The following is a 21,640-nucleotide window of genomic DNA, read 5'->3' on the forward strand; positions in this document are numbered from 1 at the left end:
CTGTTTAACCTCTAGGGAACAGTCGAGGAAACAGTACCAATATCCAATTTTCTTAATGTGACAAAACGGCAATTGCCATTTAAATGGCAGACGCATAAAGTTAGCCTAGCATGGGGACTGATGAATACCTTTCAACATTCAGTTTTCGCTAACCCCTAACCCAAGCGATAATTCAGTTCTAACCCTAACACAAATTCTAACCAAACCCCTACAAATAAATGATTGGAATAGATTTGAACTTGTGAGAACAAAGATCATCTTCCTTGTTTTACTCTTGGGGACTTATGATCCCCCACAATTTAAACGGCCACGGACACGAACACACATGCAAACCTTGATAACCTACTGTAGGTCTACAGGGAATGACAGGGTATTATCTTGTGTAGCCTATACAGTTGTATTCACCTTATTCCGCCCCGCCCACTTTCTTCATCTTTTTGCACTTCCGTTGTATTTGCACTTCCGCTTTACCGGGGATATCATTCAATTCAATGGAGAACTGCCGAGAAGTCCCTCTGCTAAAATATTAAATCATTTGGTGGATTTGTGCAAGATGTGCTATGTTCGTGTGCTACAACAAGTCAACAATACACCCTTTCACTGGATGGCTTGAAAACGACTTTTAAGTGTTGATATAATTCGTTTGCCGGTCAGATCGCTGCCCTGCACTCTGCTGTGCTGCGATATGCAGGCATCACATTAGCCACAAACATAGGCTAAGATACTCTTACGATTTCACTGCAGGGCATATGCATTTGCTATACTTTGTTCGAAAGCTTAGGTCCTCTAGAATTCAGTCGTGTGATTAATTTTACAGTCAGTACATGTATTTGAGACTTCCCCTCTAAACCGTCCAGCTAGCACTGTTAGCAGTAGAACGTTAGCTAGCTTCTTGTTTATCTACTTGAGGCTCTAGTTTTTACATCAGGTCTCTGCTATTAGCCATAAACTGCAAATGTATGAGTGACAAATTGTGCTGTAATAATAAAAAGTAACAACCTTTTCTTCGAGGGGCTTTGGTACAAGCGATATGCAACGTGTTAAAACTTACAAGATATGTATCTTCCCTCCTATCTAATGGCAATTAGAAAGACGCATGAAATAATTTGATTGCCGCGTTGTTTCAAAAGCTTTATATTAAATTTAGATGTACTGCAGCAATTGTTTTGCTCACAGCCATGCCCATACATTTGGTTATAATCATGTATCTACTTATGTCATGAATTGAGAACACTAAAACATACAAAAATATAGTTAGTTTACACCCTTTATTAATACGAGCAGACAAAAGGAAACTTCAGGTTTTTTTTAATTCAGCGCCTTCAGCCAGGGACGCAGATCCTCAACTTTGGTTGGAGGTCGATGCAAATTATGTCGGCCCACAACACTCGGACCTCTTCTTTCCATGGTCAAAACAATGATAATACAGGGTCTGATTCCGTCTTCTCCACCTGTTATGGCAGCCACAAACTGCAGTTGACGCTGGGCATCTCTATTAGCCATATATAAATTATTATATAAAAACGGTATCACGTGATTATCAGTAGCGTGTGGTGATTGGTTAAAATCCCTGGGTTACGAAACGTGTGTTGTAAGTTTCATAACAAGTATACGAAGAGCATATACAAATTTGTGTCGTTAGTTGGAAAGGTAAAGCACTTTTCATAACCGTTATGGTAAGCCATGACACCATGTTCGAGGATGAATGGTTTATCTGTTGACACATTTTGTTTTCAAACATTTCGGAGTCGAAGCGGCCCACGTTTGGTGTTACAGTACAAGGGTGGCAAAATCAGTTAGGCTAATCATGTATACATGATTTTCGGAAGGAAAGATTACTTAAGCAAGGTTCTTTGGATTTGGTCCCCATGAAGATTTTATAGACTATAAACAAAAATGTCTGGAAAACATCCATGAAGCATCATACTTTAGGACTCACTCTTGTAGAATGTGACTTAGGCCAATCAGGGCTGTTTAACCTCTAGGGAACAGTCGAGGAAACAGTACCAATATCCAATTTTCTTAATGTGACAAAACGGCAATTGCCATTTAAATGGCAGACGCATAAAGTTAGCCTAGCATGGGGACTGATGAATACCTTTCAACATTCAGTTTTCGCTAACCCCTAACCCAAGCGATAATTCAGTTCTAACCCTAACACAAATTCTAACCAAACCCCTACAAATAAATGATTGGAATAGATTTGAACTTGTGAGAACAAAGATCATCTTCCTTGTTTTACTCTTGGGGACTTATGATCCCCCACAATTTAAACGGCCACGGACACGAACACACATGCAAACCTTGATAACCTACTGTAGGTCTACAGGGAATGACAGGGTATTATCTTGTGTAGCCTATACAGTTGTATTCACCTTATTCCGCCCCGCCCACTTTCTTCATCTTTTTGCACTTCCGTTGTATTTGCACTTCCGCTTTACCGGGGATATCATTCAATTCAATGGAGAACTGCCGAGAAGTCCCTCTGCTAAAATATTAAATCATTTGGTGGATTTGTGCAAGATGTGCTATGTTCGTGTGCTACAACAAGTCAACAATACACCCTTTCACTGGATGGCTTGAAAACGACTTTTAAGTGTTGATATAATTCGTTTGCCGGTCAGATCGCTGCCCTGCACTCTGCTGTGCTGCGATATGCAGGCATCACATTAGCCACAAACATAGGCTAAGATACTCTTACGATTTCACTGCAGGGCATATGCATTTGCTATACTTTGTTCGAAAGCTTAGGTCCTCTAGAATTCAGTCGTGTGATTAATTTTACAGTCAGTACATGTATTTGAGACTTCCCCTCTAAACCGTCCAGCTAGCACTGTTAGCAGTAGAACGTTAGCTAGCTTCTTGTTTATCTACTTGAGGCTCTAGTTTTTACATCAGGTCTCTGCTATTAGCCATAAACTGCAAATGTATGAGTGACAAATTGTGCTGTAATAATAAAAAGTAACAACCTTTTCTTCGAGGGGCTTTGGTACAAGCGATATGCAACGTGTTAAAACTTACAAGATATGTATCTTCCCTCCTATCTAATGGCAATTAGAAAGACGCATGAAATAATTTGATTGCCGCGTTGTTTCAAAAGCTTTATATTAAATTTAGATGTACTGCAGCAATTGTTTTGCTCACAGCCATGCCCATACATTTGGTTATAATCATGTATCTACTTATGTCATGAATTGAGAACACTAAAACATACAAAAATATAGTTAGTTTACACCCTTTATTAATACGAGCAGACAAAAGGAAACTTCAGGTTTTTTTTAATTCAGCGCCTTCAGCCAGGGACGCAGATCCTCAACTTTGGTTGGAGGTCGATGCAAATTATGTCGGCCCACAACACTCGGACCTCTTCTTTCCATGGTCAAAACAATGATAATACAGGGTCTGATTCCGTCTTCTCCACCTGTTATGGCAGCCACAAACTGCAGTTGACGCTGGGCATCTCTATTAGCCATATATAAATTATTATATAAAAACGGTATCACGTGATTATCAGTAGCGTGTGGTGATTGGTTAAAATCCCTGGGTTACGAAACGTGTGTTGTAAGTTTCATAACAAGTATACGAAGAGCATATACAAATTTGTGTCGTTAGTTGGAAAGGTAAAGCACTTTTCATAACCGTTATGGTAAGCCATGACACCATGTTCGAGGATGAATGGTTTATCTGTTGACACATTTTGTTTTCAAACATTTCGGAGTCGAAGCGGCCCACGTTTGGTGTTACAGTACAAGGGTGGCAAAATCAGTTAGGCTAATCATGTATACATGATTTTCGGAAGGAAAGATTACTTAAGCAAGGTTCTTTGGATTTGGTCCCCATGAAGATTTTATAGACTATAAACAAAAATGTCTGGAAAACATCCATGAAGCATCATACTTTAGGACTCACTCTTGTAGAATGTGACTTAGGCCAATCAGGGCTGTTTAACCTCTAGGGAACAGTCGAGGAAACAGTACCAATATCCAATTTTCTTAATGTGACAAAACGGCAATTGCCATTTAAATGGCAGACGCATAAAGTTAGCCTAGCATGGGGACTGATGAATACCTTTCAACATTCAGTTTTCGCTAACCCCTAACCCAAGCGATAATTCAGTTCTAACCCTAACACAAATTCTAACCAAACCCCTACAAATAAATGATTGGAATAGATTTGAACTTGTGAGAACAAAGATCATCTTCCTTGTTTTACTCTTGGGGACTTATGATCCCCCACAATTTAAACGGCCACGGACACGAACACACATGCAAACCTTGATAACCTACTGTAGGTCTACAGGGAATGACAGGGTATTATCTTGTGTAGCCTATACAGTTGTATTCACCTTATTCCGCCCCGCCCACTTTCTTCATCTTTTTGCACTTCCGTTGTATTTGCACTTCCGCTTTACCGGGGATATCATTCAATTCAATGGAGAACTGCCGAGAAGTCCCTCTGCTAAAATATTAAATCATTTGGTGGATTTGTGCAAGATGTGCTATGTTCGTGTGCTACAACAAGTCAACAATACACCCTTTCACTGGATGGCTTGAAAACGACTTTTAAGTGTTGATATAATTCGTTTGCCGGTCAGATCGCTGCCCTGCACTCTGCTGTGCTGCGATATGCAGGCATCACATTAGCCACAAACATAGGCTAAGATACTCTTACGATTTCACTGCAGGGCATATGCATTTGCTATACTTTGTTCGAAAGCTTAGGTCCTCTAGAATTCAGTCGTGTGATTAATTTTACAGTCAGTACATGTATTTGAGACTTCCCCTCTAAACCGTCCAGCTAGCACTGTTAGCAGTAGAACGTTAGCTAGCTTCTTGTTTATCTACTTGAGGCTCTAGTTTTTACATCAGGTCTCTGCTATTAGCCATAAACTGCAAATGTATGAGTGACAAATTGTGCTGTAATAATAAAAAGTAACAACCTTTTCTTCGAGGGGCTTTGGTACAAGCGATATGCAACGTGTTAAAACTTACAAGATATGTATCTTCCCTCCTATCTAATGGCAATTAGAAAGACGCATGAAATAATTTGATTGCCGCGTTGTTTCAAAAGCTTTATATTAAATTTAGATGTACTGCAGCAATTGTTTTGCTCACAGCCATGCCCATACATTTGGTTATAATCATGTATCTACTTATGTCATGAATTGAGAACACTAAAACATACAAAAATATAGTTAGTTTACACCCTTTATTAATACGAGCAGACAAAAGGAAACTTCAGGTTTTTTTTAATTCAGCGCCTTCAGCCAGGGACGCAGATCCTCAACTTTGGTTGGAGGTCGATGCAAATTATGTCGGCCCACAACACTCGGACCTCTTCTTTCCATGGTCAAAACAATGATAATACAGGGTCTGATTCCGTCTTCTCCACCTGTTATGGCAGCCACAAACTGCAGTTGACGCTGGGCATCTCTATTAGCCATAAATGAGTACCAGAGCCTGTTTAAGGCACTGTCTTTTAGCACCGTTATAAAGTGGAAAGTATCTAAACCGGAAATGAGAATACGCGGATGGCCGCGCCCATTGTGACTTCCGGAATAAGGTCAATAAGACCTAAGACCTACCAGTCATGTAATTCACCTTAAAGACTTATTTTCTCTCAACCCTCTTGAAGTTTTTGGCAATCTCCACCAGAAGCACAAGTACCGTATATCCTCAAACGATGTCTCCTCACACTACTTTTTATTACTAAATTAGTGGCTAAGTAGGCTAACAGCTCAGCTAGACAGAACATTTCTCTGTACAGAGAAAAAAAAAAGCATAATTAGATGCATGAGTCTGCTTATTACAGACTATATGGGATATGGGTGGATTGGTACACCATAAGAGGATGTTGACAGGAAGAGATTGGAATGACATAAAAACATGCCAATTCCGGAAATCCAGCCCATGTGGACTTTGGAGTCATTGACAAGCCGTACTGTACGTACAGCATATCTTCTTCACCAGCATATTTAGACAAAACCTCTTGCCGCCTTTAAGAAACTGCATGACAGATTTGTAGAACAGTGTGGTCAACTGGAGTTGAGGAGTTGTGATCAATCCTGAATCCAATATTCTATGATGTCAGAGACAAGTCTGGATTACACTCTCATAACGAGTCTGTTAGATATTTATCCAGTTTTTAAACATTGCATGACATTTATAACTCTTGAAGTGAAGAATTCTGTTTGTGATATATCATGGCTTTGGCATGACATATTTCACCATAATCAACAACTTTGTGACATGCTTTCGCTGCATTGAAACTATGTGAAGTGTCTGTTTCTAGAGAAGGCAGCAGGGTGTGAGGGCTTGGTGTTAGTGCCTAGGTAATAAGCACACTGCCCCTTAGGCTTGGAGGATGCATGGCCAGACCTTTCGTTATGTAAGGTTTTGTTGGCTACAGAGATTGTCCCTGTTTGACTCTACCCTTATCTTATTTGGATGGCCTTTTCACAAAAACAAATATTTCAGGATACAGAGAGGGCTAGTGTGTGTGTCTGTGTGTGTTTGTGCGTGTCTGTGTGTCTATGTGTGTGTATGTCTTGTGTGTGTCTACATGCGTGTGTGAGGGGGAGGTAAATATACAATCCACAGATTAATTGGTAAACAGAGTAAACAGATTAACTTGTTTACTATCTTAAATGGCTCTTTATGACTGTGACAACTGTATCAAATCCAAACAGCATGATTTCTTTGCATGTTTTTATGATGTGAATGGTCTGGGTGGGTTGCATAGAATGAACAGACTGACAAGACTTCTTCTGCTCTGACCTACAGTAACCCTGGCAGACAGCCCAGCCAACTGTGACATCCGGGTCCCAGCAACAGTAAAGCAGCATGTACTAACCTTCACCTCGCCTCTCCCCAGGGTTAGACTCAATAGTATGAACCTGCAGAACCGGAGACCCCGGAGAGTTGCAGTTTCAGGACCGCAGTTTCAGGACCCTGACAGCACCACCTAGCGAATTGAAAGGCAGTGTCACTAGATCGCAACAAGATATTTGAATGGTTTAAGAGGCAAGAAACAAGGAAAACTCATGTGATGATGTTTGATGACACAATTATATAGAAAGGTATAATATTTGAAAACATGTTCAAATAATAAATATTGGATAATTAAAGAAATTAAAAACACAATTTGAAAAAGTTCATAGATGTCAAGTTCCAGTGTAATTTGATCAAATTAAGTAAGCAAATTAAGGAAGATAAAATAGTCTAAAGAAAAGGTGGAAAATATATCAATGTGATAAAATGAAGTAGGCCTAAGCAAATTAAGGAAGCTAAAATACCCTACAGAAAAGGTGGAAAATATATCAATGTGGACAGATGTGTGATGTCTGGAGTGGCCTTAAAAGTTTTCTGGGACTACAGAGAACCAATGTACACTCTGTAACATGAGCCTTAAGGATTGTGGCACCTTTGCAGATACTCTGAACTCGTTCTAGAGGGCTTAACTTCACCAAATAGCCAAAGTCAACAAAGCATTATGTCCTGATAACATCAGTAATCACAAGCTCCTGGAGACCTGCTACAAAAAACTGTCCCTGTCTTCTGTGAACTGTTCAACTGGTTCTTGGAGGAGCAGGAACACACAGTTCCAGCTCTGTGGAAGACTTCTGCCATCTGCCTTGTTCCAAAGAAGAGCAGACCCATGCTTCTCAATTACTTCCAACATGTAGCTCTTACATCAGTGGTGATGAAGAGTTTTGAATGTCTGATACTTTTGTAACTACAAGAGACAATCCAGAACCTGGCAGATCAACTCCAGTTTGCCTACATGAAGTGGAGAAGTCTCGAGGATGCTGCCCTTACTTTCCTGCATCATGCACTCCCATCTGGAAAAACTAAAAGCACATGCTCGGCTTGTGTTGGTGGAATATCTCTAGTGCCTTTAACAGAATGTAACCACATCTGTTGGGAATACAACTACTAAACATGAGTAAATCCTTCATTCATACTGCAGATAATTAAATTCCACACACACACTAGCTTGACGTTGTCATACTCATAATTCTAGTCAGAATATGAGTCTGAAAACTCTCCGTTGGGCTTTGAGTACGGAGCAACCGAACTCGGAAAAACAAATGCCTCTACGCTCAATTGGATAGACCTACAACCAATCAGAGCAACGTATTATGTTGTTGGTTGAAAACGAATTCAACCCAAGGGCTCTTTCGTGACGTTGTTGATTACGTTACTGTTGATCATCTGTCCTTCATCGTATAAAGCCCGCCCTGGCAATTTCATTGGTCCGTCCCGATTCTGGGTTTTCTGTAGTTGTCCCCAATACGAGACCCTCCAGACCCAGCTTCCCGAACAAATTTTTTTGTGGGCGGGAGAAGTTGGGCTGGCAGCCAGGCTACACACACACAGGATACTGTCAAAATACTTATGCAATGTACATATTCTGTGATTCATTTCATTATTTTATTTTATGCTCTCCGTCTCCGTCTCCGTCATCTACCGCTTATCCGGGGATCGGGGGCAACGACCTAAGCAGGGAGGCTTATTTTATGCTCTATTATACATAAATATCAAAGTTATCTGAGGAAATACAACTTTAACTCTAATCTGTTATACTTTAATTTATTTAATGTCATCATCACAAAAAAAAACATTTTCTTTGAGTAATGTGGGATGGTGGTGCTGCGGAAGATCCACCGCTTCCTTCTCTGCTGCTGGTGGTGAACCTCTATGGTGGATGGGCTGCATGAGGATGCTTCATTTGGTGTGGATGGGCATGCTAGATGATGTTTTGTATTGGACATGACTCAAAACATTGACCACATGTCAGTGGATCAGATCTTCTTTCATATACCTGTAAATACTGCACATGCCTGTGTGGATGCTACATTTTGGATGTGTCTGACACCACAAAGTTCTGGAAAAGTGAAGTTCTATTCTATTTGCTATGGCTTTTGCAGTCACTCAATCTCAACCACAAATGTGTAATGTTAGAGAGGCAAGACACAAGGTTAACTCTCAGGGCAGATTCAAGATATACATTGTTTATTTTGAATAATTGTCAAACAATGACAATCAACCCTCCATATCACTCCATCCCCTCCATATGACTCCATCTAGACTTCCATCTAGATCTCCATACAACTTCATCCTTCAATGAGAGATAGAAGCAAGAAAAACAAATATGAATATTTTCCTGACCTTTCAATATTCAAACCCCATATTGTGAAGTCGGTAACAGCACTATTTACTAATTAAATGGTCTCCCTTCAGTGTGCAATTGTTTAGATATCCCTTTATAAAACTCCTCCACTTCACTGAAATAGTACAGACAATTCGACTTCTAGGCAAGGCCATAGCCATGGAGTCAACATTGGGGGGGGGGGCAAATTAATTTTTGTTATGATAATTTTGTACAGCATGCGTGGTTGACTGTCGTAGGGTAGCACATTGTTGGGAAAATTGAAGATGTAGCACATTTATCCTGTATAAGAATGATTCTGTGTTCAGCATTCCTTGTGTGTAGAGAGAGGCCTACCCCCAAATCTGAACTTTGGGGAACACGAGGCATATGTAAACAAGGTGACCTGGGCTGACCACTCTCTTACTGGAGAGGCCATAAAAGATGTCTGGCCTTATCTGTGTTGGGTGAATCATGTGGTCAAGCTTACAGGGGTCAAAAGGCACACACACTCAAACACGCACGCACACACTCCTGCGCCAGGTCTATGCAAGGAGCCAATGAAGAAGAGCAATGGAACATTTGCATGCCTTTGTCTTAACCAATAACTGTAAAGAGCGGTTCTGCTTAAATAGCTAGCTAGCACAACATGCTAGCGGACAAACTTTGTATTGCGATCAGACTTTGTCTCCTTGCTGGCAAGCATTAAACTATTGTACTTTCTTTGAATCCGACGACTCTGTGCATTACTTGAGAAATTATCCTAACACACATTTATATCAATATATTGGGGGGGGACGACGACATTTTGACCAGATTTGAATATTGGAGGGATGTGTCCTCCCCAATATGTATTACGATTACGGCCTTGCATCTAGGTAAGCATAAATATCAGTTACTCTAACAAAGTAGTGTACATTAATTAGCATTACTTAAGTGGTTGATAATAAAGGTATTAATAATAGATTATAAAGTTGTATGGCATTGTGCAGAGAATGTACATTCTCTACTTCCCTCCGATGATAAACTGGTCCAGAGATGAAGACCATTCTGCAGGGACAGATTCCTCAGCATACTCAGGCCTACAACAATTATATGGTTAATTTTTAAGACAGTAGGCTGCAGATTTCGTTTAGCTGACAAATCAAATCCACTTGCTTTTTAATCTATCATTTTTTTTATTCATGTGCTGGCTTTATCATAAGACACCTACAGTAGTTGGGCTTGCCAAAATCGTACTATGGTTTCAATAAAACAAAACAAATATTCTAAAAGTTTGTATTTCATAAAATTATCTGTTCACTTATTAAAGTGAACAGATAATTGTACCAGAATTGTTTTGAACGTTTAGCTAACTTAAATATGTTGAACAATAGGCTACTTGATTTACATAAGCTACGTCGCGCTACTGTTTCATTAAACAAACAGAGTAACAATTTACCGTTCGTTTGGAAGCTGTGTGTAGAAATAGCTAGCTACTGCAATAACTACTGAATGTTAGTAGTTTTTTTGACGTTGAAAAACACTCCAGTGTCTTGAACTGATTTCGGCAGTAAAGTTGAAGTTAGCTAACTAACGTTGTCCAATTCAAGACACCAGAATTGTTTTAAACATAACCATACGCGATTCACATTGGGTACTTACACTCCGATTCTAGTCCATCTTGTTCTGAGCCGTAATCCTACAATATTCACTACTGGAGGAAAATATTATGTCCGGGGTCTCCGGCTCTGCAGGTACCCCCTTCTCGGTGCTATGAAAACAAATGGCCCTCCACAGCAGTGAGATTTTCACAGAAGAACAACTCCGCCATCTGCTGGACATAAAGAATGTCTACAACCCTGGAGAGCCTTCAACACGCCCTTTGCTGGACACAAAAAGGAACATCACAAACATCACTTGGAACAATGAGCCACGTTAGAGGCTGCATTGGGAATCCCAAAGAAATATCAGAACATACATTCTGTGAATACGTTTTTTTAAACATCAAAGAGTATATCCCTTTGATTTCAGAACAATTTAAAACCAATTGTGAAAATGTGTTTAGACCCTTTCCAAGTGTTCACATAATAAACATTAGTAACTGGAGAGGCTATTTAGGACTATTGAAGCCTGATTCACAATGTTGATGCCTTTTTCTTAAACGCTACCCAGAAGTGTCTCTGTATGTGTCTCCCATCACTCCAACTATAGCAACAAAAGGGAACCTTCCATCTAATTGTAATATTGTATAAATGCTTCCATCTGCTGTCAGATTGAGTATGTACAGTGTAGGAGAGACAGAATCACACAGGGGGCGTTTAAGGAAAGGTATGAAAATAGCACTTTTTGTGGCGATTTGGGGTGAAGGCCCGACCTCTAGTGGTGGTTTGGTGTGTACACACAGTGTGAATTAGAACACACACACACTGTCAGTGAACTTTTTGTTCGTTTATCAATGTGGGAACCCTGATCCTCTCCATTCTCAAAGGGTTTTGGTGGAATGCGGCCCTGATGTGGACTTTAGGTCAGCCTTATCTGGTACTGGAGGTGTTTAGGTTCCCAGAAGGAACACATATGCGGGAACACACAAACACACACATTCCAACACACAAATTCATATTCAGGCCCATGCATATTGCCCCCCCCCCCCCATCCCTGCACACAAATGTGCACAAATAAATACAATGTGTATGCCTGCGTGTGGTGACAGAAGGAGTTGGAAACTCTTTATCTTTGGGTCCTTGAAAAAACTCCAGAAGATCATGTATAAAGTGTGTGTGCTCCTACAGTAGTCAATGGTGTTGTTGGCACAGAACAGGCCATACCACCCACTACCTCCATGTGTTATCCCCACAGAGGGTGTGTGGGTCCTGCAAATTTCTTCCCTTTATTTCAGTTTTGCCCTGCCATTATCTAATATGGAAATTGTTAGTTTAAGACAGTGGTAGTAAAACCTACGTACAAATACCTGAGTTTGAGTGTTATGTGTTTTAAAGCCTGTGTGTGTGTGTGTGTTTGTGCCATGCAACAGAGCTCACAGTAAATGTGCAGCCAGTTAGGGTGGTACGTAGAATGCAGTGCGAGGACACATTTCTGTGTGCCTGCATGTGTGCCTGCGTGTACTGTGGGAAAGATTCCCTTGACCCACAGGTGGCCCCTGCTAGCCTTCAACCCCTCCCCGTTCTGTTTTTCTCAGGGGGCTGGGGTCCTCCAGTCCTCCTTCTACCCCCATGAACCTGCTCCTTGCTACCCCCCCCCCCCCCCCCCAGCTCCCCATCGCTCTCGCAAGCCAGCTGTGGCACAATGAGCTCCATTGTCTGCTGCTGAGCACGGCCCTTATGTAAGAGGACCATGAGATCATCATCTACCCAGCCTCCCAGTGCCCACCTCTATCCCTCTCGTTCTGGAGAGAGAGAGAGAGAGAGGCGGGGGGAGGGGGGGTGAGAGCGAGCGAGAGAGAAAAAGATAGAGCTAGTAAAAAGAGCCCACAATTTTCATTTTTAAATCAGCTCAACATTTTCAATATTACCATTTAAAAAATAATCAACATAGTGTGTAGTTTTTATACATTTAATAGTGCACTTGAATGTGATTTTAATATGTACAGGAATAATATTAATAATAAAAAAGATAAAACATTTGTTCTTTTTTGTAACTTAGGTGTAACATATCCAAATCACAACATGGTACAAAACAAAACTTACTGGAGGTATAAATACTGTTTATGGGGTTTAAATTAAAACATCATTGTCATGCGTTGTTTGGCATCATATCATAAATGGACACACCCAAAGTGTGACCTCATGGCTTAGCAAATTAGTCATTTACAATTAGCAGAAGAATAATGTTCCATTATTCGGAAGGAATATGTGAGCAAAGATCACAATTAAGTATCTCAACTTCATTTAAGGCAACACTGACAGACATACACACAGAGAAAGAAGTTTACACAAAAGATGATCTTTCCTTCTTCCAAGTGACACATACGTTCTCTCTTCCCTCACTGTGTCCTCTTTACAGTAAAACCTGTAAAATCGCCCCCTTTATAAAAGGACACTTTTCTCTTTCTTATTGACTCTTTACTCCCCCCCCCACCTCATTAGTGTGGTAGACAACACAAGCTGTCATGTTGTCCTCAGATACATTTTGGAGTGATTTGTGATTCAGGTGTTCACGTGGTGGCCATTTTTGAAAAATGAGTGAAATTTGTTTTCTTCATATATCCACCTCCTCCAACACCTTTTTTGTCTTAAAAGCTAAACCTTTGGTCAATCAAATCCAATCTTGGTCACCATTTCAGTTAAACGTTACTATTAAAATGGCTTTTCCCTTGACATGGTGTTCCCGACACCACCAACCATATCTGCCCCCCCACCCACCCACACTCTCCTATCCATCTCTAACATCTCTCTCAATCCACCAACTAGCAAGTCTGGTCTCACTGTCACCTCGCTCATGTATTGCAAAATACATTCTCACAATTATTTATTGATTCGGCAGTTCTTTCATGAACTGTCTTTCTGTTTATCGAAATATTTTATTCATCCCTCCGCATAACTGTAACAGAAAAACACACATGCACGTACACACACAACACACAAGACGCACAGACACAACATAATTTTGTATGTACACAGTATATTGCAACTGGAAGCCAGTGCATGGAGTATGTCTAATTAATCAATCATTCATGGACATGCAGACCTTGGACACCCACACACACAAATACACACACACACAAAGTAATATTCTCGCTTCTCAGAAGCAGTAGCACCCCTTGCAAATTGTTCTATTCATCCCAGTGGCACCATTTCCTTTGACTGTGATGTCACATTGTCCTTCGCCAGTCACCAAAAAAGGCAACTGGCACCAGAACAATGGGATGGCTCCAAATAAGGTCTCGTTAGTGAAGGAAAGTCTGTTCAGAAGTCGATTTGTTTAGGCTTGTCGATCATTGTGTATATATAAAATCAATATTTATTATTTATTTAATCTATAAGGGAGTTTGGCTCCCCACCCTCAAATCCGTCTAGTCAGAGTTGGACGGAGTCTGTTCTGAAGAGAAGTCTGGGTGGAGACCACAGAGTCTCTGGGTGGAGACCACAGAGTCTCTGGGTGTCCACCTGGGCAGGATTCAGATTTGGACTTTGTGTCCTTGGACGCTTGTTCTCGTCTTATTTCTCCATCTGGTTGGTGAAGGACTCTCGAATCCTCACAACCTCTGCAGCACACAGGTGTCCATATAGCTTATTATACCACTCTGGGAAACGGCCCCTGAAAACAGAAACCAAAGAGCATGTCTTAGCGCCATTTTATTACCCATGTATAATGTGTAAGGATGTAAATTAGATGGAAATCAACTTTGTTTATGTAAAGTGTAGGACTACACTGTTTTAAAGACTAAATTCAAGATTTATTCTTCTCCTTTCATCGCCTTCAGAATGTTGTTGTTGTTGTGAACTATCCCTTTATCTATATGAAATCTTCAACAAAAGCTTGTTGTGCATCAGTCTAGGATGCTGGTTAGCTTACCTGAAGTCGGTCCTGGAGATGTGGGTGAGGCGAGACTTGTTGGTACCGCAAGGCTCGATATAATAGCGTGAGCTAAGCACGTTGGTTCGCACACCCAGCAGCGCTGCTCCCTGGTGTTCGACAGAGGTACACAGCAACGCACACGCGCCCTTTGGTAGGTCTGTCACCCATGACCTGATGGACAGGAGAGGAGAGGGGGATGAGGATGAAGAGCTTGTAGAAACCTCAACATGAACCAACTAAGCAACCTTCCAACACACTCTCCTCCCCCCCCCCCTCTCTCTCTCTCTCTCTCTTTCTATCTCTCTCTCTCTCCCTCACTCTTTATATCCCCCTCACTCTCACCCTCTCTCATTTCTCTCTCTCCTCCTTTTTCTCCTCCCTCTCTCCATCTCTTACCTGAGCACCAGGTGGTCTCGGGGCAGATGAGGGGCCATGCTGTTCCTGACGTACTGGTAGATCTCAGTCCGCTGGTCCAGAGTCTCGACCACCCTGCTCTCCAGCAGGTCCTCGTCCCAGCGTGCCTGCTCCCTCAGGAGCCGTGTCAGCACTTCCTCAGGCCCCGCGGGCACCTCCACGGACACCTTCCACAGACGCAGCGGTGAGCCGTCATGGACCTGGAGAGAGGGGAGCACAGAGAGCTGGAGTGGATTTTGAAACTAAGAGGAGACAGTGGTCAGGAGGACAGTTGTCTTGGCCGTGGCTGTCAGATACAGAATACTATCATTTTTTAAGTCAAGTATGTGTGTTATTCTGTTTGGGAAACATTACACAACATCCAGTGTTGTGATATCCTAGAGGCCTGGCCTCTCCTTATGGACCCCATCAGTCAGCTGTGTGCTGATCGAGGGCCTTGTGACTGGGAGGAAGGCTGTGGAGGAGATAACCTCTACCTGGGCCTCACACCCGACAGAATGCATAGATAGAGCCGTGTTGGTGTGTGTGTGTTGGTAAAAACTGTGTGTCTATTCGTTGAGAAAGAGCTGATTGTGTGTGTATGTGGCAAAATACTGCGTTTTTGTGTATTGGGAAAGATCTGCTTGTGTGTGTGTGTTCATGTCAAGATGATGTCATTCTGGGCCGGGGTCCAGTGCAGGGGGGAGAGAGGGAGACTGAGGGCCAGGCTACTTTCACACGGATGTGTTTCTACACAGGAAACACCCACTTGTGCTTTTCCATAAGTGTAAGGAGAAAAAACAGGGAAATGGAAAATAGAGTAGAGATGGGGTTTTTTTTCTAACTAGAGTCTGTTTTAAAAATGTCTTTAAACAGTACATGCTTAACACCCAAATAAAGAAAATGTGTAATTTTCTTGTCTGAAGCAGTAACAGTTCTTTAGAAACCATCAGGGGGGTATTCCAGAAAGCAGGTTATGCACATATCCGGGTAAGTTGACTCCTCATATGACAGCCAGCGTTGTGGCAACATTGCCAGTAAGTTGCTGCAACATTGTGTATCAGCTGGAGAGTAACTTACCCGGTTATGTTGCATAACCAGCTTTCTGGAATACCCCCCAGAAGGCCAAGGCACCACGAACACAACACCACCACAACACTAGAACGCTCTGTCTTACCTTCCTATAGGCCAGCTCAGCGTGCTCAGAGGTGGAGCAGCTGTCGTAACCTTTGAACTTGTCCTTTGCCTCTTTCAGCATGGCGTCCAGGCTGTCCCTGAGGTAGGTCTGGTATCCAGGGGCTCCGCCCATGGGTCCTTCCACTCCGCCCCCTGCCCCACCCCCTAACTCCTCCAGCTTGAGGGGCACCAGGGCCTGCTCCATGTACGAGTTCCGGCAACGGTTCATCTCCTCCGGGATCTGTGGGAGAGAAGGAGGGAGGCTCGGGTTAGGGTTAGCGTGAGGATTATCAACGCTCGCGCTATCTATGGTTAGCATTAGGTGGATGGGTTAGTATTAACATGAGGAACATTGACATACTCTGCAGTTTTAAATGGTTATTATCAGGCCTATGAGGTTAGCGTTATACATGTATGTGCAATATTATTTAACTGTAGCCCCATATCCTGAGCAAAAGCTTCAATTTAACCCGGTTTGTCAAGGTTGGTCGATTTCGGGTGACCTTTCCCTTAGAAACCGAAAAAATCTAGTTCAGATAACAAAAAAGATAACATGCTACCAGAAATAACCAGGTGCAGTATCTTATCTATCTGGCCTCAGCCACCCTGATAGGAACCCAGCCTCTGCAGATTATAGATTTAAAAACTCAGTTTGACATCAGGCTCAGACAGACAGAAAGTAATATGGAAGCTTTTAGCATCTCTGTTCTCTTCTCTCTTCCCGTCAAGAGTCTTCGCAATCAGTATATAAAGCTCTCATCTTATTAGGCCATCATCACCATCACCATCATCATCATCATCATCATCATCATTATAAAAACCCCTCTCATCCTCATCCACATGATCTTCCATGATCTTTGTCATTATCATCATCTTCATCATCATCGTCCATCCCCAACCACTCAGTCCAGAATAAACACAATCATTGGAAGCCATCAGGAGAGGATAATGTTATTTCCATGTTCCAGGTCTACATCTGAAAGAGCTTAATAATTGAATAAGGCATGTGGCTCGCTAGCTCAACTTGCAAGCTCAATGTCCCCTTAATGAAACACACACAGTGCAGTTTGTTTCCTATGGCTCCACAAAAACAGTTGCTCTAACCTACCTGTAGCCAACTGGCACCAATCATTCTGCTATCCACCCTACATCCTCACTTTGCTATTCTACAATCACAAACCTCCTCGCTGGACCTTGGGACTTTGACTGGCTCGCCGACCCCCATAGTGGGATCCAAAGCATTGTGGGTATTGCAGTGCAACACAGGGAGCTTTACTGTGTTTTACCTTCCCAGAAGGCCACTTACATAACTACTGCTCACAGATTCCACAGGACGCAGGGTAAACAGAAATATGGAGTAATACCAGGTCAGGTAAAAAAAAAGAGGCGTGCGTGTTATGTAACCGTAACATTGTTTCAAAAACACTCAGGGTGGAAAAAAACACACAGGCCATGGATTAAGCTGTTTCGTAACCGAGACTAAACAAGTCTGGCAGGACAAACACACCACAGCGTGACATTGCTGCAGGACTAAGAGCCAGCAGAGGTCAAGACTGTTGGGTCCTCCAAACACCTCACCTGCTCTGACCAATTCATGAAACAGTCTGGTGTAAAATCAACAAGCAACAGGTACGGAACAAGCCTGTATCCAGTAAAGCGTTGTCTTTACTGGACACTGCCTAACAATCACTATAGTAGTAGTAGACCATAGAGAGGTCAAACAGGAAAAGATTGGTGGGTGGGACACTAGGACCCTGCACTGACCCGGAAGAGCTTCCTGCACTCCTGGATCATGTGGGCTAGACCGTGGGTGGCGGCCAGGTTCTCGTTCAGGTCCCTCTGGTCAGGCTTCCCCAGGGTCTGCTTCCTGTTCATCACCCTACACACACACACACACACATTTTTGTTACACACACACAAATCCACACCACCAGAGCACACACACACAGACGCACACAGACGCACACAGATGCACACACCTACCCCACCCACCAACACACAAACACACCGCACACACACAAATGGCAACCCTCAAAGCCCCAGTACCACTCCTCACCTGGGGGAGGAGCTCTCCTTGCGGCGCAGCGTGTTGAGGTGGAAGAGTGAGGGCGCCAGGCACACGGCCAGGTTGGTGGGCGTCATCTGGTTCTCGGCCACGGCTGCCGTGACGTCGCTGAGCAGACACAGGAGGGTGTGCAGCGCCTCGCGACTCTCGTCCGGGAGCAGAAGCACGGCCGACCTCGCCGCCTGCAAACGCAGCTCCTTGGGCATGTCTGTGTGGAGGGGGTGTGTGGAGGTGTGTTGGTGTGTTGGTGTTTGTGGGTGCATTGATGGGCGGGTAGGTGTGTGTGTGTTTGTGTGTTGGTGTGAGGGTGTGGATGTGTGTGGAAGGGGAGTCAGAGAAATAATGGGAGATAGATCGAGGGGTAGAAAGAAGGAAGGCAATTTGATTAGCTTTTCGATAGATGGATTAGATTATGCACGACTAAACAGATGATTATGGTGGCTTTGTGAACATGGGAGACATGTCCAACCATTCAGCTTGTTTGTAAGACCACATACATACACTGCACCTTTATCTGTGTCCATCGGTTAAGCCTCAGGTCATTTTACACATTTCGATCTAGTTTTAAGAGATTGCACGCTAAAAAGTTAGTTATGTAAGTGTGTTTGTGTGCGTGTGCGTCCATGAATGTTAGAAACAAAAGTTCAACACAGCCAAGGACAAACTGTCAGTTGGAGCTAAAAACAATGAGTCATATACAAAGTCCCTGTCAATACTATGCCTGTTTGTGTTCTGGTGTGTGTGTGTGTCTGTTTATATATGATATATTCCACACACTACATCATTCACCAACTATTTCCTGCTCTTTTTTTGTTTGTTGTTCTTACACATTTCCCAATCTCTCCCTCTGAGGTATTGGTGGTGAACATGCATCTACACATCCACAGGTGTGTGCTTATGGGTGTTCCTCTATCTCCACCTTTTATTAGTGTATAATAAGTGTATAATGCATGTTGATGGATGTGCAAGGAAATGGGCTGGTGTGTGTGTTTGTGTGTATGTGCCTACTGGTGTGTGTGTGTGTGCACACTTACATTGGTAGATCTGGAGGAAGGTCTCAGACAGCTTGCTGGTCAGCAGAGGTTCCGGAAGGTCCCGGAAGTATTGCTTCAACATGTCCGCCACATCGTACGCCGATTGCCCCTCATAGTTGACACCGCCCCCATCGGTGCCACACGCCTCGTTCATCTGACGAAGTGCCTGGATACGAGATTTGACCCCTGATTTCCTGAACAAACCCACCTGAGAGAGAGAGATAGAATAGAGAGATAGAATAGGGGGAGAAAGAAACAGAGGAGAGAGGAACATTTGAGATAAAGAGTGAGTGAGAGAGAGGGAAAGGGAGTAAGAAAGGGAGAGAAGGAGAGAAACAGAGATGGAAAGAGAGGCAAAGAGAGAGAGAGAGAGGGGGGGGGGGAGAGAGAGGCCATGAGAGTGTGTACACAAGTTTCATAAGTCTTAAACACACACCCATGGGGCTAGGACAGTGATGTAATGCAGATGGTGTCTGCTAGCCTGTCAGATGCTTCAGGTTTTTGCAAGAATAATGTAAACAAAAGATAAGATAAAACGTCATTATCCATTTCTTAAAATGCATCTTTGGCTTCACCAGGTTCCATGTGCAATATATTAAAACACAGCAAAGAACATATCAAAATGCATAACACAACTATCAGGCACACAAAGACACATAGAAAATGAATTGAAAACACACAGAAGCAAAATGAAGACATCTTAGAGGAATGCCGTTTACAATTCTCCTGCAAAAACCAAGCAAGCTCTTTTCTGTCAGCATGGTTACATCACAAGAGATCCTATTCTCTGCATTATTTCCAAGAGGACCCCGTGATGCCCTGAAGAATGCCTGAAGAGAAATACTGGCCTGTGCTTATCAATGGCCTTTTATGGGGCTGTTTCAAAATGGCATCCTTGGGAAAGCGAACAGAGATGAGGGGAGGGGAGGGAGAGGCCTGACCGAAGAGAAAACCCTTCCCATCAGCCTTTCATCACTACTGGAAAGAGATGTGTTGTCCAGTAGAGGAGCCAACGTCATCCTTCATTCCCTTCCTTCATTTAATTTCTATCGCCGCCTTTCTTGTCCTTTCCTTTTCTCTTTTTTCAGCTTTATTGAGACAGTTGGAGAGACAGTTGGAGCTTTATTGAGACAGTTGGAGAGACAGTTGGAGAGAGAGACAGTGGAAGGCGTACTAACCCGGGGTGCCCTCATTTGCCATTTCTACTCATCTTTCTTCCTCTCCCTATAGTAAGATGGCTGAGCGGTTAGGGAATTGGGCTAGTAAGGTTGCTGGATCGATTCCCGGCCGTGCCAAATTATGTTGTGTCCAAGGCACTTCACCTACTTGTCTTGGGGGAATGTCGCCTTACTTACTGTAAGTCGCTCTGGATAAGCGTGTCTGCTAAATGACTAAATGTAAATGTAATATACCACACCTTGCCACCTCCCTTGTCTCTCTCATTTTGGCGAACCTTGACCTGTCTGAACACCTAAACACAGGATATGTGCCATCTTCAGTTGTGATGTGTGTGTATGAATTTCAATGTGTGTGTGTGTCTAGGCAGCTGAGGGTGGAAACCACACTACTCAGCCTTACATACTAGCACAAGATGAAAAAAAACATGCAGGAATATTTTGAGCCCAGCCCTAAGCCGGGATCTAAACCTGAGTGTGTGTGTGTTCTGTTACACAGTGCCAGGTGTTTGTGCGTGTGTGTTTGTGCATGTGTGGGCGTGTGTATGTATTTGTACAGTAGATATGTGTGTGTGTGTACGTCTGTGTGTGCGTCTGTGCATGTGTGTGTGTGTGAGGGGTACCTGGTCCAGACACTGGTTGCGTAGGTAGCGCATGGCTTGCTGGATGCTCTGAGGTAAAGGCTGGCCCGTGCGTTGGACGTTGATGAGCAGCGGCACACCGAACACATTCCTGTCTTTGTAGTCGCGTACTTTGATACGCTTCATAAACTTGGGCACAACCCTGTAACATACACACACACCGACATGCAGGAGCAAGTTAGCACATAGACACACATGTGAACACTTAATGCCTCTCTTGGATAGCTCATCAAGCTAAAAACAGCCCAATCACACACAAGGAGTGTAGCCCACTTATAAGAATAAACACGTCTAGACTTCATGCGCAATTTACTACCAATACCTTCCATTTGCATACACACACACAAACTTGTGTGTGTGAGATCCCCGTCAGGCTGTTATGCAATAAAGAGCTGAGGGGGTGTTTTGGACTATGACCTGCTCACTGTCACCATGGCAACAGAGTTGTTGCGACAATGTAAACGCACACTTAAGTAAACAGGGACAGAA

General features: G+C 42.9%; 1 protein-coding gene and 1 long non-coding RNA gene across 3 annotated transcripts in view; both read right to left on the reverse strand.

Moving 5' to 3' along the window:
• Nucleotides 1-8,997: 8,997 nt before the first annotated feature.
• On the reverse strand, nucleotides 8,998-10,933 carry LOC146236501 (uncharacterized). Of its 2 annotated transcripts, none has more exons than XR_014740847.1 (4): nucleotides 10,795-10,933; nucleotides 10,161-10,232; nucleotides 9,221-9,312; nucleotides 8,998-9,120 (listed from the first exon to the last, which is right to left on the reverse strand). It is a non-coding gene; the product is annotated as an uncharacterized LOC146236501 (long non-coding RNA). The 2 variants fall into 2 exon arrangements; XR_014740846.1 differs by having other exon boundaries at nucleotides 10,152-10,232.
• A 1,755-nt stretch (nucleotides 10,934-12,688) lies between these two features.
• Nucleotides 12,689-21,640, reverse strand: part of dlc1 (DLC1 Rho GTPase activating protein) — a 73,906-nt gene continuing 64,954 nt past the window's right edge. The window contains exons 11-18 of the mRNA XM_084686203.1: nucleotides 21,134-21,293; nucleotides 19,336-19,543; nucleotides 18,293-18,509; nucleotides 18,001-18,115; nucleotides 16,238-16,477; nucleotides 15,064-15,281; nucleotides 14,665-14,838; nucleotides 12,689-14,406 (exon numbers count right to left, since the gene is read on the reverse strand). Coding sequence (XP_084542329.1) covers nucleotides 14,307-14,406; nucleotides 14,665-14,838; nucleotides 15,064-15,281; nucleotides 16,238-16,477; nucleotides 18,001-18,115; nucleotides 18,293-18,509; nucleotides 19,336-19,543; nucleotides 21,134-21,293 — 1,432 coding nt within the window. The 3' untranslated portion in view covers nucleotides 12,689-14,306. The remainder of the gene's footprint in view (nucleotides 14,407-14,664; nucleotides 14,839-15,063; nucleotides 15,282-16,237; nucleotides 16,478-18,000; nucleotides 18,116-18,292; nucleotides 18,510-19,335; nucleotides 19,544-21,133; nucleotides 21,294-21,640) is intronic.

This window comes from Hypomesus nipponensis, chromosome 22, assembly GCF_054491055.1.
Source record: "Hypomesus nipponensis isolate SF chromosome 22, ASM5449105v1, whole genome shotgun sequence".
NCBI classification, from domain to species: Eukaryota; Metazoa; Chordata; class Actinopteri; order Osmeriformes; family Osmeridae; genus Hypomesus; species Hypomesus nipponensis.